Here is a 23,657-nt window from a genome sequence, read left to right as displayed (position 1 = left end):
CCTCTAAGCTGCCGAGTAGTTCTCGTACGATAGTTTTGCGCTTTTTAGCCATATTGCCACCGCCGCTGCCGCTCTCCCCGGTAACCTAGGTCAACCAAAATTTTTATTTGAGCTAGATATAATATCAACTAACTCTCATGTAAAAAGCAACTTTCTACCTAGCCTGGAACCTGAGATAAAAATACCCCAAAAACGCATAATTCTTGGAATATATATAGGAGGATGATGATGATGATGATGATGATGATGATGATGATGATGATGATGATGATGATGATGATGATGATGATGATGATCATGTTAATTCTAACCCACTTCCAGACAAGCTAGAAACTTGAAATTTTGGAATCAGGTTTCTTTTATATCCAAACCAACAGGAAAAATCGAAAATCCCGAAAAAAAAATACCACCTACGTCATGTGGTTGGGCATACCGTATATGCTTTGGGTTAAAGCCTTTCGAAAATTTCGTTATTTTTGCGATAGGACGCACCGTTCCCGAGATACAGCCACGTGCGTGTTTTAAGTGAGATGCATCATGCTATTTTCTGCAAATTAACTTCCGTCTATGAATCCTCCGAATATCTGGTCATTTCTTACAAAAATAACATGATATCCAAACCAAAACACTTCGTGTAAAGGTTGACCAAGTTCCCCGGCCCATCCACTTCAGTGATATGAAGGATGGACCAAGTTCCTCTCGCCTATCAAAGTTGTGATACGATGGATGGACCAAGTTCCTCTCGCCTATCAAAGTTGTGATACGATGGATGGACCAAGTTCCTCTCGCCTATAAGGGCTGTGATATCGGGAAGGACCAATTCCCAGAGGCCAATGATTGTTGTATTCAAACTTTACAACCTACGGAACTTGGCGTCTGCGCTGGCAATAGTATTTTGAATTGCAAGAGAAAAATTTATATCCGGATTCCCAACTGCTCAAGCAAAAATCTTACGAATTTTTTTAAATCTGCCGTTGCTGCGTCTCCTGCAGTATCGTCTCCTTCTGCGCCGTATCCGGATATAAATTTTTCTCATGCAAGTCAGAGTAGTAGTGCCAGCGCAGACGCCAAGTTCCGTAGGTTGTAAAGTTTGAATACAACAATCATTGGCCTCTGGGAATTGGTCCTTCCCGATATCACAGCCCTTATAGGCGAGAGGAACTTGGTCCATCCATCGTATCACAACTTTGATAGGCGAGAGGAACTTGGTCCATCCATCGTATTACAACTTTGATAGGCGAGAGGAACTTGGTCCATCCTTCATATCACTGAAGTGGATGGGCCGGGGAACTTGGTCAACCTTTACACGAAGTGTTTTGGTTTGGATTCATATATTTAAGAAGTTTCGAAATGGCCACCTTTTGCGCCGATACAGAAGCTCAAACGTGTCCTGAAATTTTCAGCAATGGGCCGCAGCTCTTCTGACGTCATTCGGTCCCACTGCTGGTACAGAGATTTTTTCAATGACTCCAAATTTTTATGGGGCCGGGCACAGGCCCTGGCCTCCAAAATCGACCACACGCTGTAGTCCATCGGGTTGAGATTCGGAGAGTACGGCTGCCATTCCACAGATGTGATGAAACCTGGAAAATGGGCTTTGCACTACTCCTGAGTCGTTTTCACCCTGTGGGCCGACGCGGAATCCTGCTGTAACGTCCATTCCGGATCGCCGAGGTGCTGTTGGGCCCACAGAAGTACGACGGCTTCGAGAAAGTCCCGTCGACACACTTCTTGGTTGATTTTGACCCCTTGATCCACGAAAACCGTAGCAAATCCCATTTTCCAGGTTTCATCACATCTGCGGAATGGCCGCCGTACTCACCGGATCTCAACTCTATGAACTCCAGCGTTTGGTCGATTTTGAAGGCCAGGGCCTGTGCTCAAACCCATAAAAGTTTCGAGTCGCTGAAAAAATCTCTGCGCCGGGTGTGGGACCGAATGACGCCAGAAGAGCTGCGGCCCATAGCCGAAAATTTCAAAACACGTTTGAGCCTCTGAATCGGCGAAAAGGGTGGCCACTTCGAAACTTCTTAAATATATGAATACTAAAGGTCTATGTTATGGTTGTTATCATTTGGTTTTTCAAAATTCGTCGATTTGACAGAATTATAATAAGAAATGTTTAACTCCGTTATTTCTTGTTACCCTGTATATACTTAATCGTTATCCTTCCCTTTTCAGGGTTTCTTTCAGGTTTCATGTTCCCCTGCAGGCAAGCAGTTAGGTAAGATATTATTTATCTATTTATAAGTATTGTTTATTTATCTATTTTTTCTTTCTCTAAATATTTTTCTGTTCTTGTTTTTTGGCTATGATGGTATTAATAAAGGCATTAATCTTTATCCAATTTTCTTTGGAATGAAGTATACATTCGGTAAATGTGTCCGCTGTAAATTCTCGATCTATGATTGGTTTGTAGTTGTAATCTTTGTTCTTCCCATCTTTCACAGGTAAATATTGTATGTTCTGCATCATCTTGGACATCTTGACACCAGCAACAAAGGTCGTTTGATGGTTTTTCAATTTTAAAAAGGTAAGTTTTGAAAACTCCGTGACCGCGCGGTTGAGGCTTGAGTGAGTCTATAATTTAAGAAGCCGAATTTTCTTTCTTTCCAAATTTTGGGGTCTGGAATCACCCGTTTGGTCCACATTCCAGTTGTTCGTCGATGCCAAAGGTTATATCATCTATTCCAAGATTGTTCTCCGATATTTTTCTTATTTGCTTCTAATTGATCGATTTTCCATTGTCTTAGATCATCGTCGTCATCTTCATCGATACGAAATCTTCTGGATGCTTCGTAAAATGGTTTGCAATCTGCTAAAGTATACTCCATAGGTAGATATACATACAATATCCGGTAATAGTACACAAGGAGTATCTTCCGGCGGATCTATACGCTCGCGCCACTCTATTCAGACCAGCGCGTTGTGTTCTGGCAAGTCTTTTTTGCAGTTATGTTTATACAATATTTAAGTGCCTTTACTGCATATTTCCGGCATATGTCGGTCCGCCGCGCCGATGTACGCCATAATTCTGGACAGTTCCCCGATAACTTTACTTACACGCGTTCTTCTAGCATATTTACATGATAAAAATAGTTATTCATTTAGGTTAAATGAATGCCCAAGTATTTAATACGTTGACTTGCAGCAATACGAGTTCCTTGTAGATTTATCGTCAAGTTCTCTGGAATATATTGTGAGTGATGATTGTTTTGTATTGTGTGTGAGAGTTGTGAATGTAGAGTATAGATGGAAGTGTGAGCACGCGTGTGTGGGCTCGGCGCTGCACTCGTCCAATCACGAGGCTCCGCGCCTGCGCACAAGCGTCTTGAGAGCGAAACGCTCTCGTGAGCCATTGTGCTCGACCTGTTCGTTTCAAGATCTCGTGCTTGTAAGACGTAATGTACTGCGCTCCTGAGAGATATTCTAAGAATTTCATTGTTCGCCACGTTGTGGTTTCTAGTGTGTAAATCAGGCGTGGGCACGGGTGGAGCCCCTCAAACGCCTGCTTCCCTCGCCAAGCTTCCTTTCGGTGGCGCTCCTCGTGGCTCCGATGCACGAGGCCTGCGCACTGCTTGCGACAAGCGAAACGCGTCCTTCCTACATAGTAACGACGGATGCTGGTGGGGGACAGTTTTGCCTCAGTTGAGGCAAAATTGCCCACGACTGGTGTAAATCGTCAGTAATCCTTCGGGTTACAGTATCTGTGTGCTGGGTGGTGACTTCACCACGAATAAATCGAGGTGATCGGTGATAACCTGAGAACATTTATTTTCCTCGACGAAATCCCTCTTAGAGAGAGTTACAACGTGAGTGTGTAGGCTCACGAACAAATTTACCTACACTGGTGACCCTGAGTCAAATATCGGTACACCACGCGCGAAGAGACGGTGGATGGTCTAGTCACTCCACATTGGTGACCCCTTCACCCTCTCATTTCCACACGTGAGTGAGTGAGAGGCCAGAAGTATATAGAGGGAGTGCTTGTTCTTAGAGGTTATGTTTGAGTCGATCTATGGACGCCACGTGTTGAGAGTGAATTCTTTATTTTTGTATTAGCATATATGTAATCATTAATTATATTACATTACTATAAAACAAATATGCATTTCCACCCACTCATTTACCACAAATGGTAGCAGAGAGTGATTGCTAGTTCGTGATTTTGAAAACTTCGCGGTTCGTGGGTCGCGGTTCGAGGTTAAGAAAAAGCACGTGTTAATTTGTGAGGAAAAAGAAATAAAAAGAGAATAAAATGGCAGAAGGATGGAATTTAGCGAATATCGAACCACTTAATGACGTGAACTATTTTCTGTGGAAAGAGAAAATTGAAGCAATATTGAGAGCAAAGAAACTATGGAAAAAAGTGATAGAAAAGAAAGAACCAGAGATACCGCCTGAGGGAGACAAAAATTTCGAACAAGGATTCAATATATGGAATGAGTGGGACGATGGAAACCATGCAGCGGCACAAGTGTTGAAATATTGCAAAGAAAGTAATGCAGGTAGACTATGGAACCTGATTAAACATAATATGGCAGAAGAATCAGAACCTATAAAGGTAAAAGCCCTAAGCGAGTTAACAAATTTGAAAATGACGAGAGAGGAAAATGTAGACACATACATAAACAGGGCTGAAGCGTTAACAAATAAATGCGCACAATTGGGAAAAGTCATAGAGGAATATGAATTAAAGATGTATGTAATGAGAGGTTTGAGGATTGAATTTGACCAAATGTGAGGATATTAGAAAATCAAAGAGAAGTAACGTTGAATGAAATAAGGTACGCATTGAAACAAGAAGAAGAGAGAAATGAAAGAAGAAGAGGAGAGCGAATCCAGAGAGATCAAGAAGGAATAAGAAGAGCTAAAGAAAAAACGAATAATGAGACATGCTGTTTCAATTGTGGAAAAAAGGGCCATGTGTCAAGAGAATGCTATGGAAAAGTCAGATGTTTTAACTGCCAAGGATATGGACACAAATCAAATGAGTGTAATGAAACGAGAAACAGTAAACCTACTCGAGGAAGGGGACAAAGAGGTAGATTTCAAAGAAGAGGTCATCAGGAAAGGTATGGATATGGACGTGGAAGAGGAGAAGCGATGATGAGTACAAGCGAAGAGAATGTAATGACTGCGAGTGATCGAACCCTTGTAAATAAGACAGTGAGAAGTGAAAAGAACGTAAGAGACGTGCATGTTAAAAATATGGAATGGCTGTTGGATTCAGGATCAACGAGTCATATGATAAATGACACAAAAGTATTTGACAGACTAGAGCATGACGTGAGGGAAATCACACTAGCAGACAAGGAAGGCAGAAAACTGATTTCTAGTGGTATCGGTGACGTTGTTATGAAACAAGAACAGATTGAACATAGAGTAAGACTAACAAATGTATTATGCGTTCCAGACCTAAATGTTAATTTGTTGTCAGTGGCGAAATTCACAGATTTTGGATACACTGTGAAATTCAACAAACATTGTGCTGAAATATATAAAGAAAAAGACAAGATACAGATGATTGCAGTAAGAAAAGGAAATGGATACTATGTGGAATCGATGACAATAAATAAAGAAGAAGTGACAATGAGAACAGATAATGATATATGGCATCAAAGACTTGGACATGTAAATAGGAATATAATAGAGGAGATGAAGAAAGAAAACCTAGTAATAGGTATGAAGGAACAAAATAAGACAAATGTGCAATGTGAAAGCTGTGTCGAAGGAAAAACTTGTAGGAAAGTGCATGCCAGATTGGAAAATAGGAGAGCGAAAGAAATTTTAGAACTATGGCATATTGATTCGATTGGACCAATAAATCCAATATCAAAGGGTGGCAAGAAATATATATATTCACTATTGTTGATGACTACTCTATGTAGAATGATTTTTGTCATATTACTGACAGAGAAAAGTGAAGCAGCGGATGAATTAAAGAAATTAATAATACTAAAGGAAAATCAGTCCGAGAAAAGAGTAAAAGCTATACGTTCCGACAATGGAGGAGAATTTATTGGAGAAAATTTGTGAATAGATGGCTAAAAATGAAAGGCATTAAACATGAGTTAAGCCCGGCCAGAACACCTCAGTACAATGGTGTAGCTGAGAGAGCGAATAGGACTTTGATAGAGATGACGAGGACATTAATGTCTGACTCACATTTACCAAAGGATTTTTGGGCAGAAGCAGTGTGCGTGTCTGCGCATACCAGAATTCGTGTGAAGTCAACGGTACACAAAATGACTCCATATGAACTATGGAACGGAAGAAAGCCAAACATAGGCTACATGAAGAGATTTGGCTGTGTTGCATTTGTATTGTAACGTCGTACCGACGTGTTGCGTTGGATTTGCTCGAACGAGCAAATCCTCGTTGTTCATACATATATGTAAATGTATATACATATATCCCCTTCACAAGTTCAAACCGAAATCGCGGTTAAAATTCGTGTACAATGATATGTATATATATGTATCTTATATATATATATATATATATATATACAGGGTGTCCCAAATGTGGTGTACTTAATTGAAATGGGAGGTTCCTGAGACCATTCTAAGAGACATTTTCCTTTGCACCAATGTCAACTGCGGCTTTGTTTAGGAGTTATTAACGAAAAACACGGACCAATCAGAGCGCGCCCTGGGCGGCCGCGCCACACCGCACCGACAAGCGAGTGTCGGTGGTACGCCGTGACATCGCAACGAACAAGAGTTTCTCGATTATGTGAATGCTCTCCGATTTCAATGAGCTTTGGATATGTGGTCAAGATCATTATTCTGAACAACATTTCTCTTTAGACTTTTTGGCGATCGGCTTTAGTTTACGAGATTATCGCGAGAAACTTTACTTGTAAATCCATGGGATCGATGTACTACTAGCTCCTATCCGATTTCAATGAGCTTTGGATATGTGGTCAAGACCATTATTCTGAATAACATTTCTCTTTAGACTATTTGGCGGTTGGCTTTAGTTTACGAGATTATCGTAAAAAAAGAGAAGAAGCACAGAAACTGATTGTATTAAAAACTCACGTATTCAGCCGTAAATCCATTTGCTGCTTCGAAATGTGTGTCTTGAAATTTCTCCACACTCACAGTCATTGTTCAAATTTGTCAAAACATAGTTATGCACTAATAATAATTGCCATATCCCTTGTACTGCTGCACAAATCACAACAATCAGGTAATGCAATCACTAGACCGCGGATTTCATGTATTTGTAGCAAACATGAGTAGTTGCATTTTAATACAGTAGAGAGATTAAAATAATTTCAAAACACCATAGTATTATTTTCAACTTCTTAAAATGATCACAGTGAGAATCAAATATCTGTCTGGCTCCTGTCCCTTGTAATAGCGGCAGCCAACATTAATGTTGCATAAAGATCCGTAGTCTAGTGATTAGTTTAAATATTACTATCAAAAACACAGCTAATAGCAACCGTTAGCTTTGAATTGACAAGTCTTTGGAGATGTTCTCTCTACCGCGGCTCGAACGACACTGATTTTCCGCAAGATTTTTCTAAAGAATTTAGGGAGGGCATTTAGAGTGTCGAAATTCGAAATGCACGCTGTAGCACGAGAACGACGGGACGGTTGGACGAAAAACAGGATACGAGAAGGACCGCTGGCAATCACATGTTTAGTTTCTCCTGTAGATTGGTACGCAGAGTCGATGGGTAACCGTTCGAAAACGTCGTCTGTCCTTCTTTTAGAAAGTTTCTTAAGGAAGGTATAGGACAATAGGGATGCTACGCTGACCTGACATTTTTACCCCTTGCTGGGTAAAAGGACGGATGACGTTTTCGAACAGTTACCCATCGACTCTGCGTACCAACCTGCAGGAAAAACTAAACATGTGTTTGCCACAAAGCTTACAGCGGTCCTTCTCGCATTCTGTTTTTCGTATAACCGTCCCGTCGTTCTCGTGCTACAGCGTGCACATTCCGAATTTCGACACTCTAAATGCCCTTCCTAAATTCTTTAGAAAAATCTTGCGGAAAATCAGTGTCGTTCGAGCCGCGATAGAGAGAACATCTCCAAAGACTTGTCAATTCAAAGCTAACGGTTGCTATTAGCTGTGTTTTTGATAGTAATATTTAAACTAATCACTAGACTACGGATCTTTATGCAACATTAATGTTGGCTGCCGCTATTACAAGGGACAGGAGCCAGACAGATATTTGATTCTCACTGTGATCATTTTAAGAAGTTGAAAATAATACTATGGTGTTTTGAAATTATTTTAATCTCTCTACTGTCTTAAAATGCACCTACTCATGTTTGCTGCAAATGCATGAAATCCGCAGTCTAGTGATTGCATTACCTGATTGTTGTGATTTGTGCAGCAGTACAAGGGATATGGCAATTACTATTAGTGCATAACTATGTGTTGACAAATGTGAACAGTGATTGTGAGTGTGGAAAAATTTCAAGGCATCTGTGTGAAATAAACATACGAATTATTTATCGATTCGAAAGTGAAAGTGAAATTCTGGATCGTCGACTTGACCGCGCATCCCTTAGGCCTTTTACCACCGGCTGTGCAGTTCGTCGACCTGGCCGTACGTCCCTTAGCTTTCGGTACTGTCGTATACCTGAAGACATCTGTGCAGTTCGTCACCGAGTGACCCAGTGACACACATTTCGAAGCAGCAAATGGATTTACGGCTGAATAAGTGAGGTTTTAATACAATCAGTTTCTGCTTTTTCCCTCGTTCGGGTAAAGTTGCCGTAAGTCGGGTAAAGAGATCCACCCATATGAATTGACAAGTAAAGTTCTTCCGACCGACAAAAACTGTAAAGGGTAATGTTGTTCAGAATCATGGTCTTGACAACATATCCAAGGCTCATCGAAATCGGAGAGGAGATAGTTCAGATAGTACATCGATCGATTTACAATTACAAGTTACTTATCGCGTAAACTAAAGCCGGCCGACAAAAACTGTAAAGGGAAATGTTGTTCAGAATCATGATCTTGACAACATATCCAAAGCTCATCCAAATCGGGGAAGATTCACATAATCTCGAGAAACTCTTGTTCGTTACGGCATCGCGGCGTTACACCGCGCTCGTCTCCCGGCGCGCCGGGCCGAACGTGCCATCGCGCGTCTAGGGCGCGCTCTGATTGGTCCGTGTTTTTCGTTAATAACTCCTAAACAAAGCCGCAGTTGACATTGGTGCAAAGGAAAATGTCTCTTAGAATGGTCTCAGGAACCTCCCATTTCAATTAAGTACACCACATTTGGGACACCCTGTATATATATATACATATCCCCGCGAGCGCGAACGTAGGGAATCGGAAAAGACGCAATAGCCACCGGTACAAGCGAACGCCAGCATGGCAACCGCGAGTACAGGTGTACGTACATCTAAACCGTCGTCCCGTTCAAACAGCGAGAAGTATACATTGACGACAACATATTCGTCCGTACCTCGTACGATTTAGACAAAGGACTTCACGGTTCACCGAATCCCTATGGTCCGCGCTCTCATTATAAATAAGGCGAAATCGCGCGAATCGCTCTCTTCCAGTTTCGGAATTCTTGCTATTCAGTTCTATTGCGTCTTCAAGCCAGTTCAGTTCGGTCTTTTCTCGCGTTTTCGGACTCTATTTCAGATCGTTCACGATACTCAGGTCGTATTGCTCCTTACCATTTCTACTATTTCATTGTATTTATACATCGCTTGGTTCTAAATTATTATTCGAGTTTGCTCGTAGATTATTATTACACATTTACAGATATTATTCTGGGTTATTTGTTGTACGAGGTTACTCGTAATATCATTCAAATTTATAATTGCTATTTTGTGCTATTTTGTTGTACGAGCTTGCTCGCATTATCATTCAAATTTATAGTTGCTATTTTGTGCTATTTTGTTTGTACGAGCTTGCTCGCATTATCATTCAAATTTATAATTGCTATTTTGTGCTATTTTGTTTGTACGAGCTTGCTCGCATTATCATTTAAATTTATAATTGCTATTCTGTGCTATTTTGCTTGTACGAGCTCGCTCGTGAATTACTGATTGTTATTCATTGCTATTTTGTTTGGTACAAGCTCGCTCGCAACTTTCTTGCGTTTTCTTTTATATATTGTAGCGTCATATATATTTCGTTCGAGCTTGCTCTCAAGCCGTCACCATATTTTGTTTCACGAGTTCTGCTCGCAAATCACTGCTGTATCTATTCTGGTTCATTATATTTTGTTTGTCTAAACCTATTATTCGCAGCTTTATTCAGCAACGCCTTGCTCCTCGATATCTTCCATGCCCCGTCGCGCCGGTAGAAGCTACCAAATCGGTAAATTGGTGCGACAGCTCCGCACCGAAGGCGAGGGCACCGCTTATAACTCGTATTTGGGAATCGCCAAGCGACCCAGGGTCATCCGTGACACCCCCTTTTCGCGTAAGATCACGATAGTGGACAATCGGAGCACCGGAACATCCCCGCGACGCGAAGAAGTGAACGTGGAACGCGTCGAAACCCCTCCGCGACGCGAAGAAACGGCCATCGAACGGTCCGATTCCGCGCCTCCTCCTCCGTGGAGGTTGATACCGCTTCGGATCGTTCCGAGTCTTCCTCCCTTGGAAAAGATCTGTATAGAGGATCCGCGGTACGAGCGTTACGTCGTCCGCAGAACCCTCACCCTAAGGTGGTACTTCTAAAGAGTCGTTCCCAGTGACCGGTTAAAGTGATCGCGGAAGAGTGTGTGCGTGTGATGGTTCATCGGGTTGTTCGACTCCGACCTATTCCCTTCGATCCCTTCGATCGAAATCTCCTGCCACGAATCGAGCAAACCCACGGGTTCGGACGAGTTGCACACACCCACATAGTGACTTTTCGACCACTGGGACCGTCACTACTACCGCGACGTGTGTTAGTTCTACCCGGTATCCACGACGGACGACGTCCGTCTCAGTTCGCATTTATTCCCGTCTTTGCTCTTTTCAACAACGGACACCGGTATCGGGTCCCTGATCAGACGTGGACGTTACGCGCCACGTGGATCTAAGATCGTCTTAATAAATTACTCGGTTGCGTCCCCGTCCGGCCCGCTCCATTCCGTCGGACCATTCCCGACTCGGGACGTAACAGTATTGAACAAACAACATCAAAAAGGAAAATTTGACCCAAAAACGCAAAAAGGAATTTTTATAGGATATGCCGAAAATAATACATATAGAGTGTATATTAGGGTGGACCTAAGCTATACTTGGCGAAAAATTTTTATCGAGATACAAAGCACGACGCCCCCCAGAATGGTTCTCTTTGGTGAGAAAAAAATTTGGGCAAAGTTTGAAATCGATCGAAAAAAGGATCACGTGGCGCATTTAAATTGAAAATTTTGAAAATTTTGAAATTCATCGTAACTATAAAGTATTATATATCGTTGGATTTGTAATTTTTTTTAAAATAAGAATATGGAAAAATTATATGACCTTAATTTTAAAAAAAATAACGATGACCTTGAAATTTCGAAAATTTCATTTTTAAAAAATTTTTTTTTTGTGCCATCATATTTACCATATTGAACAGTGCAACTTTTTCCTCTGACATTTTTTCGTATAACCACAAATAACAGAGATATGTCATTTTGTATTGTACTATTGTACTATACATGTGAATGAATATTTTGAATATATTCTACAGAATAGTGATAAGGAACTATTTCTTATATTCTAATGTAAGACTATCCGCTTTTAAGATGGCAAGGACAGAGCGGGTCACCAAATAATACGCCGATCAATGGTGAAGCCGCTCGCCAAGAATGCATTTTATTAAATGAACAGACAAACAATACAAAATCTAGAGAGAGAATCCAAACTTGACAAGTCACTGGAAGAACGGGTCCTCAGACCCGAAGTGGCTGTAAGGACCCGCGCTGCCAGCGTATTTTATGACGCTACCCCTCTGGGTTTCCCTGAGAGGGAGGTAGCTGTGTGGTTCGCCTGTGCTGCGGACCCTCGACGTTCGATTTACATGTTTTTCGCTATTGTTGTTTTCGTTGCGTCAGGATATTGCTGGCGGTAATCTTTTACCATTTGCAGTACCAACTGCTTTTCTTCCTCATTGCGAGCTAAAATTTGATTGTATGTAATCCTGTATTAGTTTAACGGCTCTTTCTGCCGAATCATTGACCACAGGTAAAGCCTTAACTATATCTAAACCTAGTTTGTAAGAATCTTCATCTTGCCAAACTACTGGATCTTTTTTTAAAAATTCTGTCAATATATTAAATCTACTAAAAAATTTTCGGCTTTCGTCTGATATAAAACCTGAAATGTCCTCTTGCATGTGATCGGCCACATTAGTTGGTAAAATGACAAATTTTTTATAATAATCGCCGCTACTAAAAGATCACTAATTGATCAAGAAACTCTTGTTCCTGTTGATCTTGTATCTGGGATCGTCGTTTACAACTCTTTTGTAAGACCTTCCACTTGTGGTATAATGACTCCAATTTCTCGACGCAGCGACTGTTTAACTGAACTGGAATTTTGGCCTTTTCCCACAACACCTCCACTTCTTTAACAACAAGGTGTGCACTAGACCGAAGGTTCAATTTCACTTTCCGCAAATTATAAAATAGCACTCCTAAAACTTGTCGTTTCGATGGCAACTTAGCGTCAATTATCTGATTTTCATCATGTTCTAATAAGAACAGTTTTTCGCGACTTCTACTTTCCATTGGGCTTCTCAATTTATATAGAAATTGAGTAGTCTTCCTGTATGACTACTGTAACGTCTCGCGTCTGCCAAATCTGGATTGAACGACGATGATCACGAGTCCGATTTTGTAAGTTGAGGTGATAGTTGATCAAAGACAACACTTGAGGTTGTATGTTCGCTTACTCGATACTGATGATTACAGTTCGTTAGCTCAGACAGATCTAATCGGTGGTTCTCTGATACATCTAAATCTTACTTCGGTGTGGATGTCGTTTGTTTGAAAAAGCGTGATGATTGGTTGATGGAGTTGAAAGTAATTGGTGGAAAAACTTGTAAGGATAGGAGTAGGAATAGGAGTGGGAGTTTAAGTACGGGTTGTTATAAAATTTTTAACGAGGGTTTACATCTGTTTCCCGGGTGTGCGCTTATGAATTTCAAGATAGGTAAAATTGTAAAAAAGTGGACTTAAGGTCCACGGGGTACATCTGGAGGTAACGTAATAAATTATATTCGGTCATAGGTAATAAATGGATATGTTTAAATATCTGTTATTTGTGGTTCTACGAAAAAATGTCAGAGGAAAAAGTTGCATTGTTCAATATGGTAAATATAATGGCATAAAAAAAATTTTTTTTAAAAATCAAATTTTCGAAATTTCAAGGTCATCGTTATTTTTTTTAAAATTAAGGTCATATAATTTTTCCATATTCTTATTTAGAAAAAAATTACAAATCCAACGATATATAATACTTTATAGTTACGATGAATTTCAAAATTTTCAATTTAAATGCGCCACGTGATCCTTTTATCCGATCGATCTTAAATTTTGCACAAATTTTTTTCTCACCAAAGAGAACCATTCTGGGGGGCGTCGTGAAAAAAATTCGTTGGTCAAAAAATAAGGTCCACCCTAGTGTATATATCTGGGACAGGAAAGGTTAGGAACGACAACGACTTGAAATTTGATGAAAGCAGAAATGGAATAGAATTTTTTACTGCAAAGAATGAAATTGAGAATAAGAAGAATGAAGAATTGTCAATTTTGGGCCTAGATATGGAGGAAAGTTATGAAGAGACTGAATCACATGAAGAAAATATTGATGAGATTACACAAGAAGAAGATAGTATCTACCTGGATGCAGACGAAGAAGGAATCCCTGAACAGAATGAGGAACAAGGTGAAGGTGGAAGAGAAGAGGATGTAGAAGAAGAAGACGAAGAAGAGGAACCAAGGAATAGAAATACGGGACGACCAAGAGGTACAACAAAAGAGGCGATGCAAGTACGGAAACATTTACAGCAACAGGAAGAGAAACAAAGAGCAGAAACAGAAGGATTACGAAGTTCCGAAAGAATACGAGATAGGAACTACGCCATGATCATAGTAGATGAAGAAATTCCAAAAACTGTGAGACAAGCAAAAGAATCTGAGAACTGGGAGAAATGGAGGCAAGCCATGGATGAGGAGATAAAGTCGATGCAAAAACATCAAGTTTGGAATGTGATTCCAAGACCGACAGGAAGAAAAGTAATCAGTAGCAAGTGGGTGTACAATATTAAAGAAGATCCTACGACTAAGGAAAGGAGATACAAAGCTCGTTTGGTTGCGCTTGGATGTGGGCAGCGACCAGGATATGATTATGGAGAAACATTTGCACCTGTTGTACGTATCGAAACAATCAGACTGTTGTTTAGCATAGGTGCAGAAATGAAGAGGATGATAAAAATGTACGACGTAAAAACAGCCTTCTTGCATGGGAGAAGGGTTATGAAGAAGATAATAAGGTGTGTCAACTAAATAAGAATATATATGGGCTGAAGCAGGCAGGAAGATGTTGGAATCAATTTCTGGTGGAAGTTTTAATAAAAAATGGATTGGAGCAGAGCAGAGAAGATCCACGTCTGTTCTACCGAAAAGAAGGTGAGAATTTTCTATATTGCGCTATACATATTGATGATATTGTCGTAGTATCGAATAATGAAAAGTTTGAAAAAATCTACATGGAAAAAATAGGCAGAGAAATTGAATTGAAAAGCTTAGGCGAAGCAAAGTGTGTTTTAGGACTGCAGGTTGAACAGGAGGAAGGAAAAATTTCTGTACATTTAAAAGAGTATATAGAGAAATTATTAGAGATGCATGGAATGAGAGAATGCAATGCCGTTACATCACCAATTGATGTTAATGTCAGAATGCAAAATAACGAGACGAGTCCGACATGCGACATTGAGAAATATCAGGAGTTATTAGGTAGACTTATGTATCTGAGTGTATATGCAAGACCTGACATATCGTTCGCGCTGAGTTGTCTGTCACAATTCAGCAAAAGCCCCAAAGCCATGCACATGATGGCATTAAAGAGAATTTTAAGATATTTGAAGGGGACAACCAACTACCGTCTGGTGTTCGGAGATAAAAAATGGACAAAAGGGATAGAATGTGAATCAGATGCTTCATGGGATAGTACGGGCGATGCTAAATCCTATAGTGGCATGTTGATGTACCGAAATGGTGATTTAGTACACTGGCGAAGCAGAAAACAAAAAATTGTTGCATTATCTTCGACAGAGAGTGAACTTGAAGCTGTGTTAGAATGTGTGAAGGAATTGGTATGGTGTGACAGAATGATGAATGAAATAGATGGGAAGAAACAATGTAAAGAAAGTAATTAAATGCGACAATCTAAACGTAGTAAAGTTAGCAAATGGGGGAAACTTTAAAACGAAATCAAAATTATTAAATAGAAAATGTTGGTATGTGAGGGAAGCGGTGATGAGAGAGAATGTGAAAATAATACATGTACCTAGCATAACAATGACAGCAGACTGTATGACCAAATCATTGAGTGGACCAAATCTATTAAGGAATGTAAAGAAAGTTCTACAGACAGAAAGACAATAAAAACAAGGGGCGTATGTGTGAGTGATAATTGTTTTGTATTGTGTGTGAGAGTTGTGAATGTAGAGTATAGATGGAAGTGTGAGCACGGGTGAGTGAGTGAGAGGCCAGAAGTATATAGAGGGAGTGCTTGTTCTTAGAGGTTATGTTTGAGTCGATCTATGGACGTCACGTGTTGAGAGTGAATTCTTTATTTTTGTATTAGCATATATGTAATCATTAACTATATTAAATTACTATAAAACAAATATGCATTTCCACCCACTCATTTACCACATATATTTCCTATTGGTAAATGTAAATTTCGTTTTATTTGGTGCGATTTTTAAAAGCCATTTTCTTCTAGCCATGGGCAAGTATATACATATATTGATTTATAGTAATTTCAAAGTTTCTTTTTAGTTTATTTAATTTGCCCCCTTCCTCCAAAAGATATAGGGGACAAGAGAGAGGAAGGAATAACAAAATTTCCTAATGAGCCTCATATCTCAGACCTCATGCAGTTGAATGATGTTCAACTGAGGAGTTACAAAAGGAGAGCTTTGCTCCTCATAGATGAGGTTGCTGGATGTTCAACAGAGATTTCCCTCAATCTTCGTTCAATATACCAAGTGGTGTAATATTTCCGGATTAAATCGACCTGAGAAGACAACTCCCTAAGAACACTCCCACTCCACAGAAAATTGTACAACAGTTTATCAATCCCTGTGACTCATTGTCAATGTCGCCAGACTGAGAAAATCGAGGAGAATCAAATACCCTCGATTTCTTCTTCTTTTCATCCGCCGCGCCGCACAGTGTGACCTTTCGTCCAAACCGGAGACAAAATCAAAGAACTTTCGATAGAAATGAGGTAGAGCGATGAAATTTTTTTTTAATTGAAGCTGGAACTTTGCAAAATATGGGAAAAATAGGGAGATTATGGTACGAACGTTTTTTAACCTTGAGAAAATTCGTTAAACATGTAGAATTTTAAGAAATCGATTTTGCAATATTCTGAGGTCGTAGACAAATTTTGAGACCAGATTTGAAATCAGTGTGAAAAAATCTGCGGGAAATTAAGTACAGCATGCCCAAAAAAATTTTTCCGCGCGTGGTATTGGAAAAACCACAATTTTCTCGAAATTGTGCAAGTTTAACGAATTTTCTCAACGTTAAAAAACGTTCTTACCATAATCTCCCTATTTTTCCCATATTCTATCGAAAGTTCTTTGATTTTGTCTCCGATTTGGACAAAAGGTCCCACTGTGCGCCGGTACCACAGATAGATAAAGAATGCCTCCTCATCGCTAGAACTGCTCATTTTTGAAAGTGAAAACACGTTTCTTGATGTGTGAAAAACACAAATTGACAACAATCGACCCGTGTGCAAATGGCAATCGCGTCCGTCGCATGAATCGTACATGACGATCAAGACGTACGAACTTTACGACGCGATTACAATCGACCCGTGTGTGGACGGCCTTAATTATCTGTGGCTTTGTATATTACGTTTCTACTGTGGAAAAAGTTTTCTAATAACATTTGTAAGTGTTCTGGGAAAACTGTCTCCTTTTTAACATTTCGAAAATATTATTCCATTTTAATGTATTGAAAGCGTTCCTTATATATAAGCTTATAATTATGCCATATCTGTTTGCTTGATTTTCTCTTGTAAAATAATCTTGTATTCTTTTTGCAGAGCATCTATTGTGCCCCGGCCTTTATAGAAGCCGAATTGATTTGCATGGTAAGGAGTTGTACCTAAATGATCCATTATTCTCCTTTCGATTATCTTTTCAAGGATTTTGTTTAAACTATCGCGCTTATGCATATAGGTCTAAAATTAGAAGGTTCTAATGTGTAATGTGTATGGCCTCTAAGTTGCACTCTATGGAATTTTTGATTACTTTTCGTTTTTGGATATAACACTTAACCCAATTTGCACTCGAATGGCGAGTCTGAGGCGCCAGTAAAAATTGCCACACCAGTATTCAAAACACTTTTAATATTATTAAATTCGTCTGTTTTCTATAAATTCTGAAAAGTTCAACTATTGTATGAGAAAACTGGTTAAATTTCATGTAGAAAATGCAAAATAAAATAATATACAGTAGTATATAGAATAAAAATGATCTGGGTTGAAAGAAATGTCTTGATTTTCGAATTAAAATTGCTTCGAGTGCAAAGAGTTAATGGTAAGTTTTTCTTTTCTGGTAAGTTTCCTTTGGCGGTGAGGAGCAGTGTTGGGATATTGCACGGTTTTTTCACGCATGCGCGACCAAGTACAGGAACGTATGACCGTTATTATGTCCTAAGTTTCTGGGGAATGTAGTGAGGAACTATTACTGGTAGGAAAGTATTGGAAGAGTTCAGAAGTCTGTTCAGAACTTCAATTTCAACTTCACTTTTTCAATTTCCACTCCCATTTTCCAGTTTCAACATCAATTTCAACATCAATTTTTCAAATTCCACTTCGTTTGGAGCTCATTCTGGCATCACTGGCGGATATCTCGGAAACTATGCGAGATAGCGAAAAACTGAATTGAATCAATATTGTGGCACATTTTGTCACCTTTAATTTTGTATAGAATGGTCTTATCGCTAGGACGCATAGTTTCCGAGATATCCACGCTCAAAGTTGACTAATTGTGAAAAAAAAATTTTTGCTTCACTTGTACTACCTTCAGCACAATTAGTGAACTTTGAGCGCGGATATCTCGGAAACTATGCGAGATAGCGTAAAACTGAATCGAATCACTCTTGTGGCACATTTTGTTAGCTTTAATATTGTATAGAGTAGTCTTATCGCTAGGACACATAGTTTCCGAGATATCCGCGGAAAACCGAAAAAGGGGACCTTCTACGTGCCCCCCGGTACCCCGCTCACCTCCTAGGAGTGGGGACTTTTAGTATGTTTACCACCTCGCTAGTCCAACCAAAGACTCAAAGTTAAAAATTGTGTACCTTCCATTTCCCTCTACAACTTTTCGTTGTCTGTACTATTATGGATATTTACAACTACACGAATCGACGCCTTACATAATCTTCTTCATTCTAAACCAGAATAAACAATGAAGAACCGTAATTGTTTCATTGAATTCATTTTTGTGCAGGTTCTTAGCGACAGGCAACAGATCACTAGCGTTTAGCTTCCGCTTGGGCGAGTCGACGGTGCGAGATATAAGCGGCAAACCGAAAAGGGGGACCTCCTACGTGCATTTGAAGTTGAAATTGAAAAATGGAAGTTGAATTTGAGAAATTGATGTTGAAACTTAAATTGAAAAATTGATGTTGAAATTGAGAAATTGATGTTGAAACTCAAAAATTGAAGTGGAAATTTAAAACCTGAAGTTGAAATTGAAAAATTGAAGTTAAAAGTGAAGTTGAAATTGAAAAATTAAAGTTGAAATTGAAATTGAAGAGAAAATCGAAAAATTGAGGTTGAAATTGGAAAATTAAAGTTGAAATTGAAAAATTGATATTGAGATTGAGAAATTGATGTTGGAATTGAAGTTGAAATTGAGAAATTGATGTTGGAAATTGAAAAATGGAAGTGAAAATTGTGAGGTGAAGTGGAAATTGAGAAATTGATGTTGGAAATTGAAAAATGGAAGTGAAAATTGTGAGGTGAAGTGGAAATTGAGAAATTGATGTTGGAAATTGAAAAATGGAAGTGAAAATTGTGAGGTGAAGTGGAAATTGAAATTGAAGCAAAAACACTGACTCGAACAAATAATACCAAAGTGAACATTGAGTGCGGATATCTCGGAAACTATGCGAGATAGCGAAAAACTGAATCGAATCAATCTTGTGGCACATTTTGTCAGCTTTAATTTTGTATAGAATGGTACGGAACTGTATATTATACAGAGCGATTACCTACAGGTGGGAGAAAATTGAAGGGGTGGTTCTCGACGATAATATAAGACGAAAATGAAGAATAAAAAAATTGCGATTTCGGCTTCGTTATTTAGTTATTAACAATTAAAAATCCGCCTAAGATGCTGCAACACTTCTAACAAAAGTATAAGTTGCGTACGTCAGACAGGCGCGCGACAGTCTCGTATCAAGTGACAAACGCATGCATAGCTTGGTTCTCATTTGGGGCCCCAGCGAGGTGAAAATGTTTAAAAAATCGTTGGTCGACATTGAACCTACCTACTCGTTAAAATCCACAAGGGCATTTCTAATATCCGCCTTATGAAATTATCGAGTAGAAGGGGTCAATGCCCTTTCACTTTTAAATTCTTCTCACACATATCCACAAATCCTTATCCTGCACTATAATTGTTCATAACACCGTACTTAGTATACTGGAATAAATGCTCTAGCACTATTTACAATATCATACACACGCACTACGAGTTTACAGAGAGTACAGGTTTACTGAGGGGAATGAGGAGAATGTAAAGAACTGGTATAATCCTTTAATGTTGAAACACTGCACTTTATTGAACTTGATTTACGTCGCGAGACTCGCTCACAGACAGAACGGATATCTTTGAGGTCATGCGATTTCTGCGAACGGAAATCTTCGACGCATGCGAGAAGAATCGTCCGTACAAGCTAGCATCCGTATGCACACTGATTCAAGACAGCTAATGTGGTCAATGCACACACATGAGATATTTCGCGGTCACAGACAGAATGAGAAAGAATCACGAAATTCGTGAAAACAGGATAGACAATGTATTGGTATAGCAACGCGCGATGTTTGAACGGTAGTTTGCTGTAGATTCAGGGATGGGCATGGGTGGGGCCCCTCAAACGCCTGCTTCTCCCACCAACCTCTCTTCCATGCAACGCGCGGCTTCGTCGCATAGGCCGCGATGCGCGAAGCCTTCGCGAGACATGCGCACTGCTCGCTACGGGCGAAGCGCGTTCTTTCTCCATGGTAACGGTGGAGCTGGTGGGAACAGGTGGGAGGCAGTAGGCGCTGTGGTGTGGACAGTCTTGCCTCAGTTGAGGCAAAAATGCCCATCCCTGCTGTAGATCTTCATTTGTTTTATCGATCTGGCATCGACCTCATCAGCTGTCTTGAATCAGTGTGCATACAGATGCTACGTAGCTTGTACGGAGATTCTTCTCGCACGCGTCGAAGAATTCCGTTCGCAGAAATCACACGACCTAAAGATGTCCGTTCCGTCTGTGAGCGAGTCCCGCGACGTAAATTCAAGTTCAATAAAGTGCAGTGTTTCAACATTAAAGGATTATTTACCAGAGTTCTTTACATTCTCCTCATTCCCCTCAGTAAACCTGTACTCTCTGTAAACTCGTAGTGCGTGTGTATGATATTGTAAATAGTGCTAGAGCATTTATTCCAGTATACTAAGTACGGTGTTATGAACAATTATAGTGCAGGATAAGGATTTGTGGATATGTGTGAGAAGAATTTAAAAGTGAAAGGGCATTGACCCCTTCTACTCGATAATTTCATAAGGCGGATATTAGAAATGCCCTTGTGGATTTTAACGAGTAGGTAGGTTCAATGTCGACCAACGATTTTTTAAACATTTTCACCTCGCTGGGGCCCCAAATGAGAACCAAGGTATGCATGCGTTTGTCACTTGATACGAGACTGACGCGCGCCTGTCTGACATACGCAACGTATACTTTTGTTAGAAGTGTTGCAGCATTTTAGGCGGATTTTTAATTGTTAATAACTAAATAACGAAACCGAAATCGCAATTTTTTTATTCTTCATTTTCGTCTTATATTATCGTCGAGAACCACCCCTTAAATTTTCTCCCACCTGTAGCTAAACACCCTGTATATTATATGTACATACCCATTAAATTTGAATATAACATACGCATGTTAAACATCCATATTTGAAAATTGGAAAACAAAATTTTGCGAAATTATGCGGGGTGACCAAGGTACCCCATTTCAGCCCAACTTTGTACTTTACTGACGCTAAAATCGTCGCGCATGCGCGGAAAAACCGTGCAATATCCCAACACTGATGAGGGGGCGAAATTTTGTCCGCTTAGGGCAAACCCCACTTGGCTTAACCCGTCGCTGGTCTACTGTGTGAATATAATATTATACATTTCAACGCTAGATACTAGTATAGAAGTACCCAACAAAAAAAGAAGGGGAAATACTATTGTTTCACCTTTACTTTCGATTGTTGTTAGTAGATATTTTGATTTTCGTATGAATCATGTAATTTCACCTGAATCCATCGAATCCGGCATTCGATCCGTTAATCGTGAGAACTGGTGCCCTGGCGTAGGCTTTTGCTACCCTTCGATTCCTTTCGAAAACGATCACCTTGGCCCAAATTTCGTCGTCGATCTGATTCCATTTGTGCAGCACTTCTTGAATGTGATCCTGAAACGAGAGTGACAACGATTCCGTATTCCTACAGACTGTATAGGTGTATTGTATAAGTCTTTGCGAATCATCATGCAAATTTCCATTTCGATTACAAACAGCATTATTGTTAATTGTAATTTCTTCTATGAATATACCCAGATAGCACACGACGTCTTAAAGACGTCCAATTGTAGGTCTGCAAGTCTTACGGTTTATATATACATATATATATATATATATATATAGCCATAATCTTGTAGTAAGTATTAGCATTGGTATCATTTGTTCGGTTTAGTGTTTTTGCTTCAATTTTGCTTCTATGTCGATTTCGATTTCACTTTCGATTTTGATTTCAATTTCAATTTCAATCTTTATTGTGATTTTAATTTTAATTATTTTTATTGTGATTTTAATTGCAATTGTTACAATATTTTTATTACACTTTTTATGTCAACTCCACATGCGTTCTTCTAATACAATATTGGTTTAACTTTAAACCCGTTTTTGTCGAAATCTATTTTTACTCTTCCCTTCTTTTAATTTAATTAACATTTATGGACCTTTAAGACTTCTCTTAAGGACGTCTTAAAAAACCTTTCGAATGTCCTACGATCGTATTCTGAACGTCTTTTAGACGTCAAGCAGTAGTTTTAAAGACGTTTTAAAGATGTTTTAAGACGTACCGTTTTAGTCCAGTCAACGAAAAGTTGTAGAGGGAAATGGAAGGAACACAATTTTCAACTTTGGGTCTTTGTTTGGACTAGCTAGGAGGTAAACATACTAAAAGTCCCTACTCTTAGGAGGTGAGCGGGGTGCAGGAGGGCACGTAGAAGGTCCCCTTTTTCGGTTTTCCACTTATATCTCGGAAACTATGCGTCCTACAGGGGGTGCAAGCTGCCGTGTTAAAGAAGTGGCCAGTATTTCAGCGCCACCTCAGTAGTAGGGCCGAACTGGGCCGAACTAATGGCAGTATATATAGATATAAAGCGGTAGACGGTTGTAAAAAAAACTGTTTACCCCAACAGGATTCGAACCTCGGTCTACCGCTTGGTAGTCCAACTCTTTAGCTGATTGGCCCAACGACGATCTTATAAAAGCATTGAAAATTTTGGTATATGTATCGCAAAAACTGCAGCGACACCAACGCCACCTCAGTACTAGGGTCGAACTACATATACTGGACCAACTATTTCCTTGGCTGTGGTTGGCTTCCGCTTGGTGACGTCACGTCGTTCATGATCAGTGCGCATGCGCTGGCATGCCATCAACGCCACCTCAGTACCAGGGCCTGCTAGGGCCGAACTACATATACTGGACCACCTATTTCCATTGCAGCTTACACCCCCTGGCGTCCTAGCGATGAGACCATTCTATACAAAATTAAAGGTGACAAAATGTGCCACAAGATTGGTTGGATTCAGTTTTTCGCTGTCTCGCATAGTTTCTGAGATATCCGCGCTCAAAGTTTAAAAATTGCCTGATTTGACTATATATAGCTAACTCTTCAGTACAATTAGTGAACTTTGAGCGCAGATATCTCGAAAACTATTCGTCCTAGCGATAAGACCATTCTATACATTATTAAAGGTGACAAAATGTGCCATAAGATTGATTCGATTCAGTTTTTCGCTATCTCGCATAGTTTCTGAGATATCTCTTAAATTTGAAGATTTTAGACGTCTGAAAGACATTTCAAAGTCGTCTAATGGACATCCCTAAGACATCTTTCAGACGTACAGTTTGGTAACATAAGTCGTTCAGAAGACGTTCG

General features: G+C 39.7%; 1 protein-coding gene and 1 long non-coding RNA gene across 2 annotated transcripts in view; both read right to left on the bottom strand.

Moving 5' to 3' along the window:
* LOC143218514 (uncharacterized) overlaps positions 1-23,657 on the bottom strand; it is a 145,773-nt gene that overhangs the window by 66,617 nt on the left and 55,499 nt on the right. The window lies entirely within an intron of this gene.
* The window catches only part of Exp (expansion), a 63,066-nt gene that overhangs the window by 19,483 nt on the left and 19,926 nt on the right, over positions 1-23,657 (bottom strand). The window contains exon 3 of the mRNA XM_076443695.1: positions 21,744-21,901. Coding sequence (XP_076299810.1) covers positions 21,744-21,901 — 158 coding nt within the window. The remainder of the gene's footprint in view (positions 1-21,743; positions 21,902-23,657) is intronic.

This window comes from Lasioglossum baleicum, chromosome 19 (assembly GCF_051020765.1).
Source record: "Lasioglossum baleicum chromosome 19, iyLasBale1, whole genome shotgun sequence".
Taxonomy (NCBI): Eukaryota; Metazoa; Arthropoda; class Insecta; order Hymenoptera; family Halictidae; genus Lasioglossum; species Lasioglossum baleicum.
This window is presented reverse-complemented; position numbering and strand designations above follow the sequence as displayed.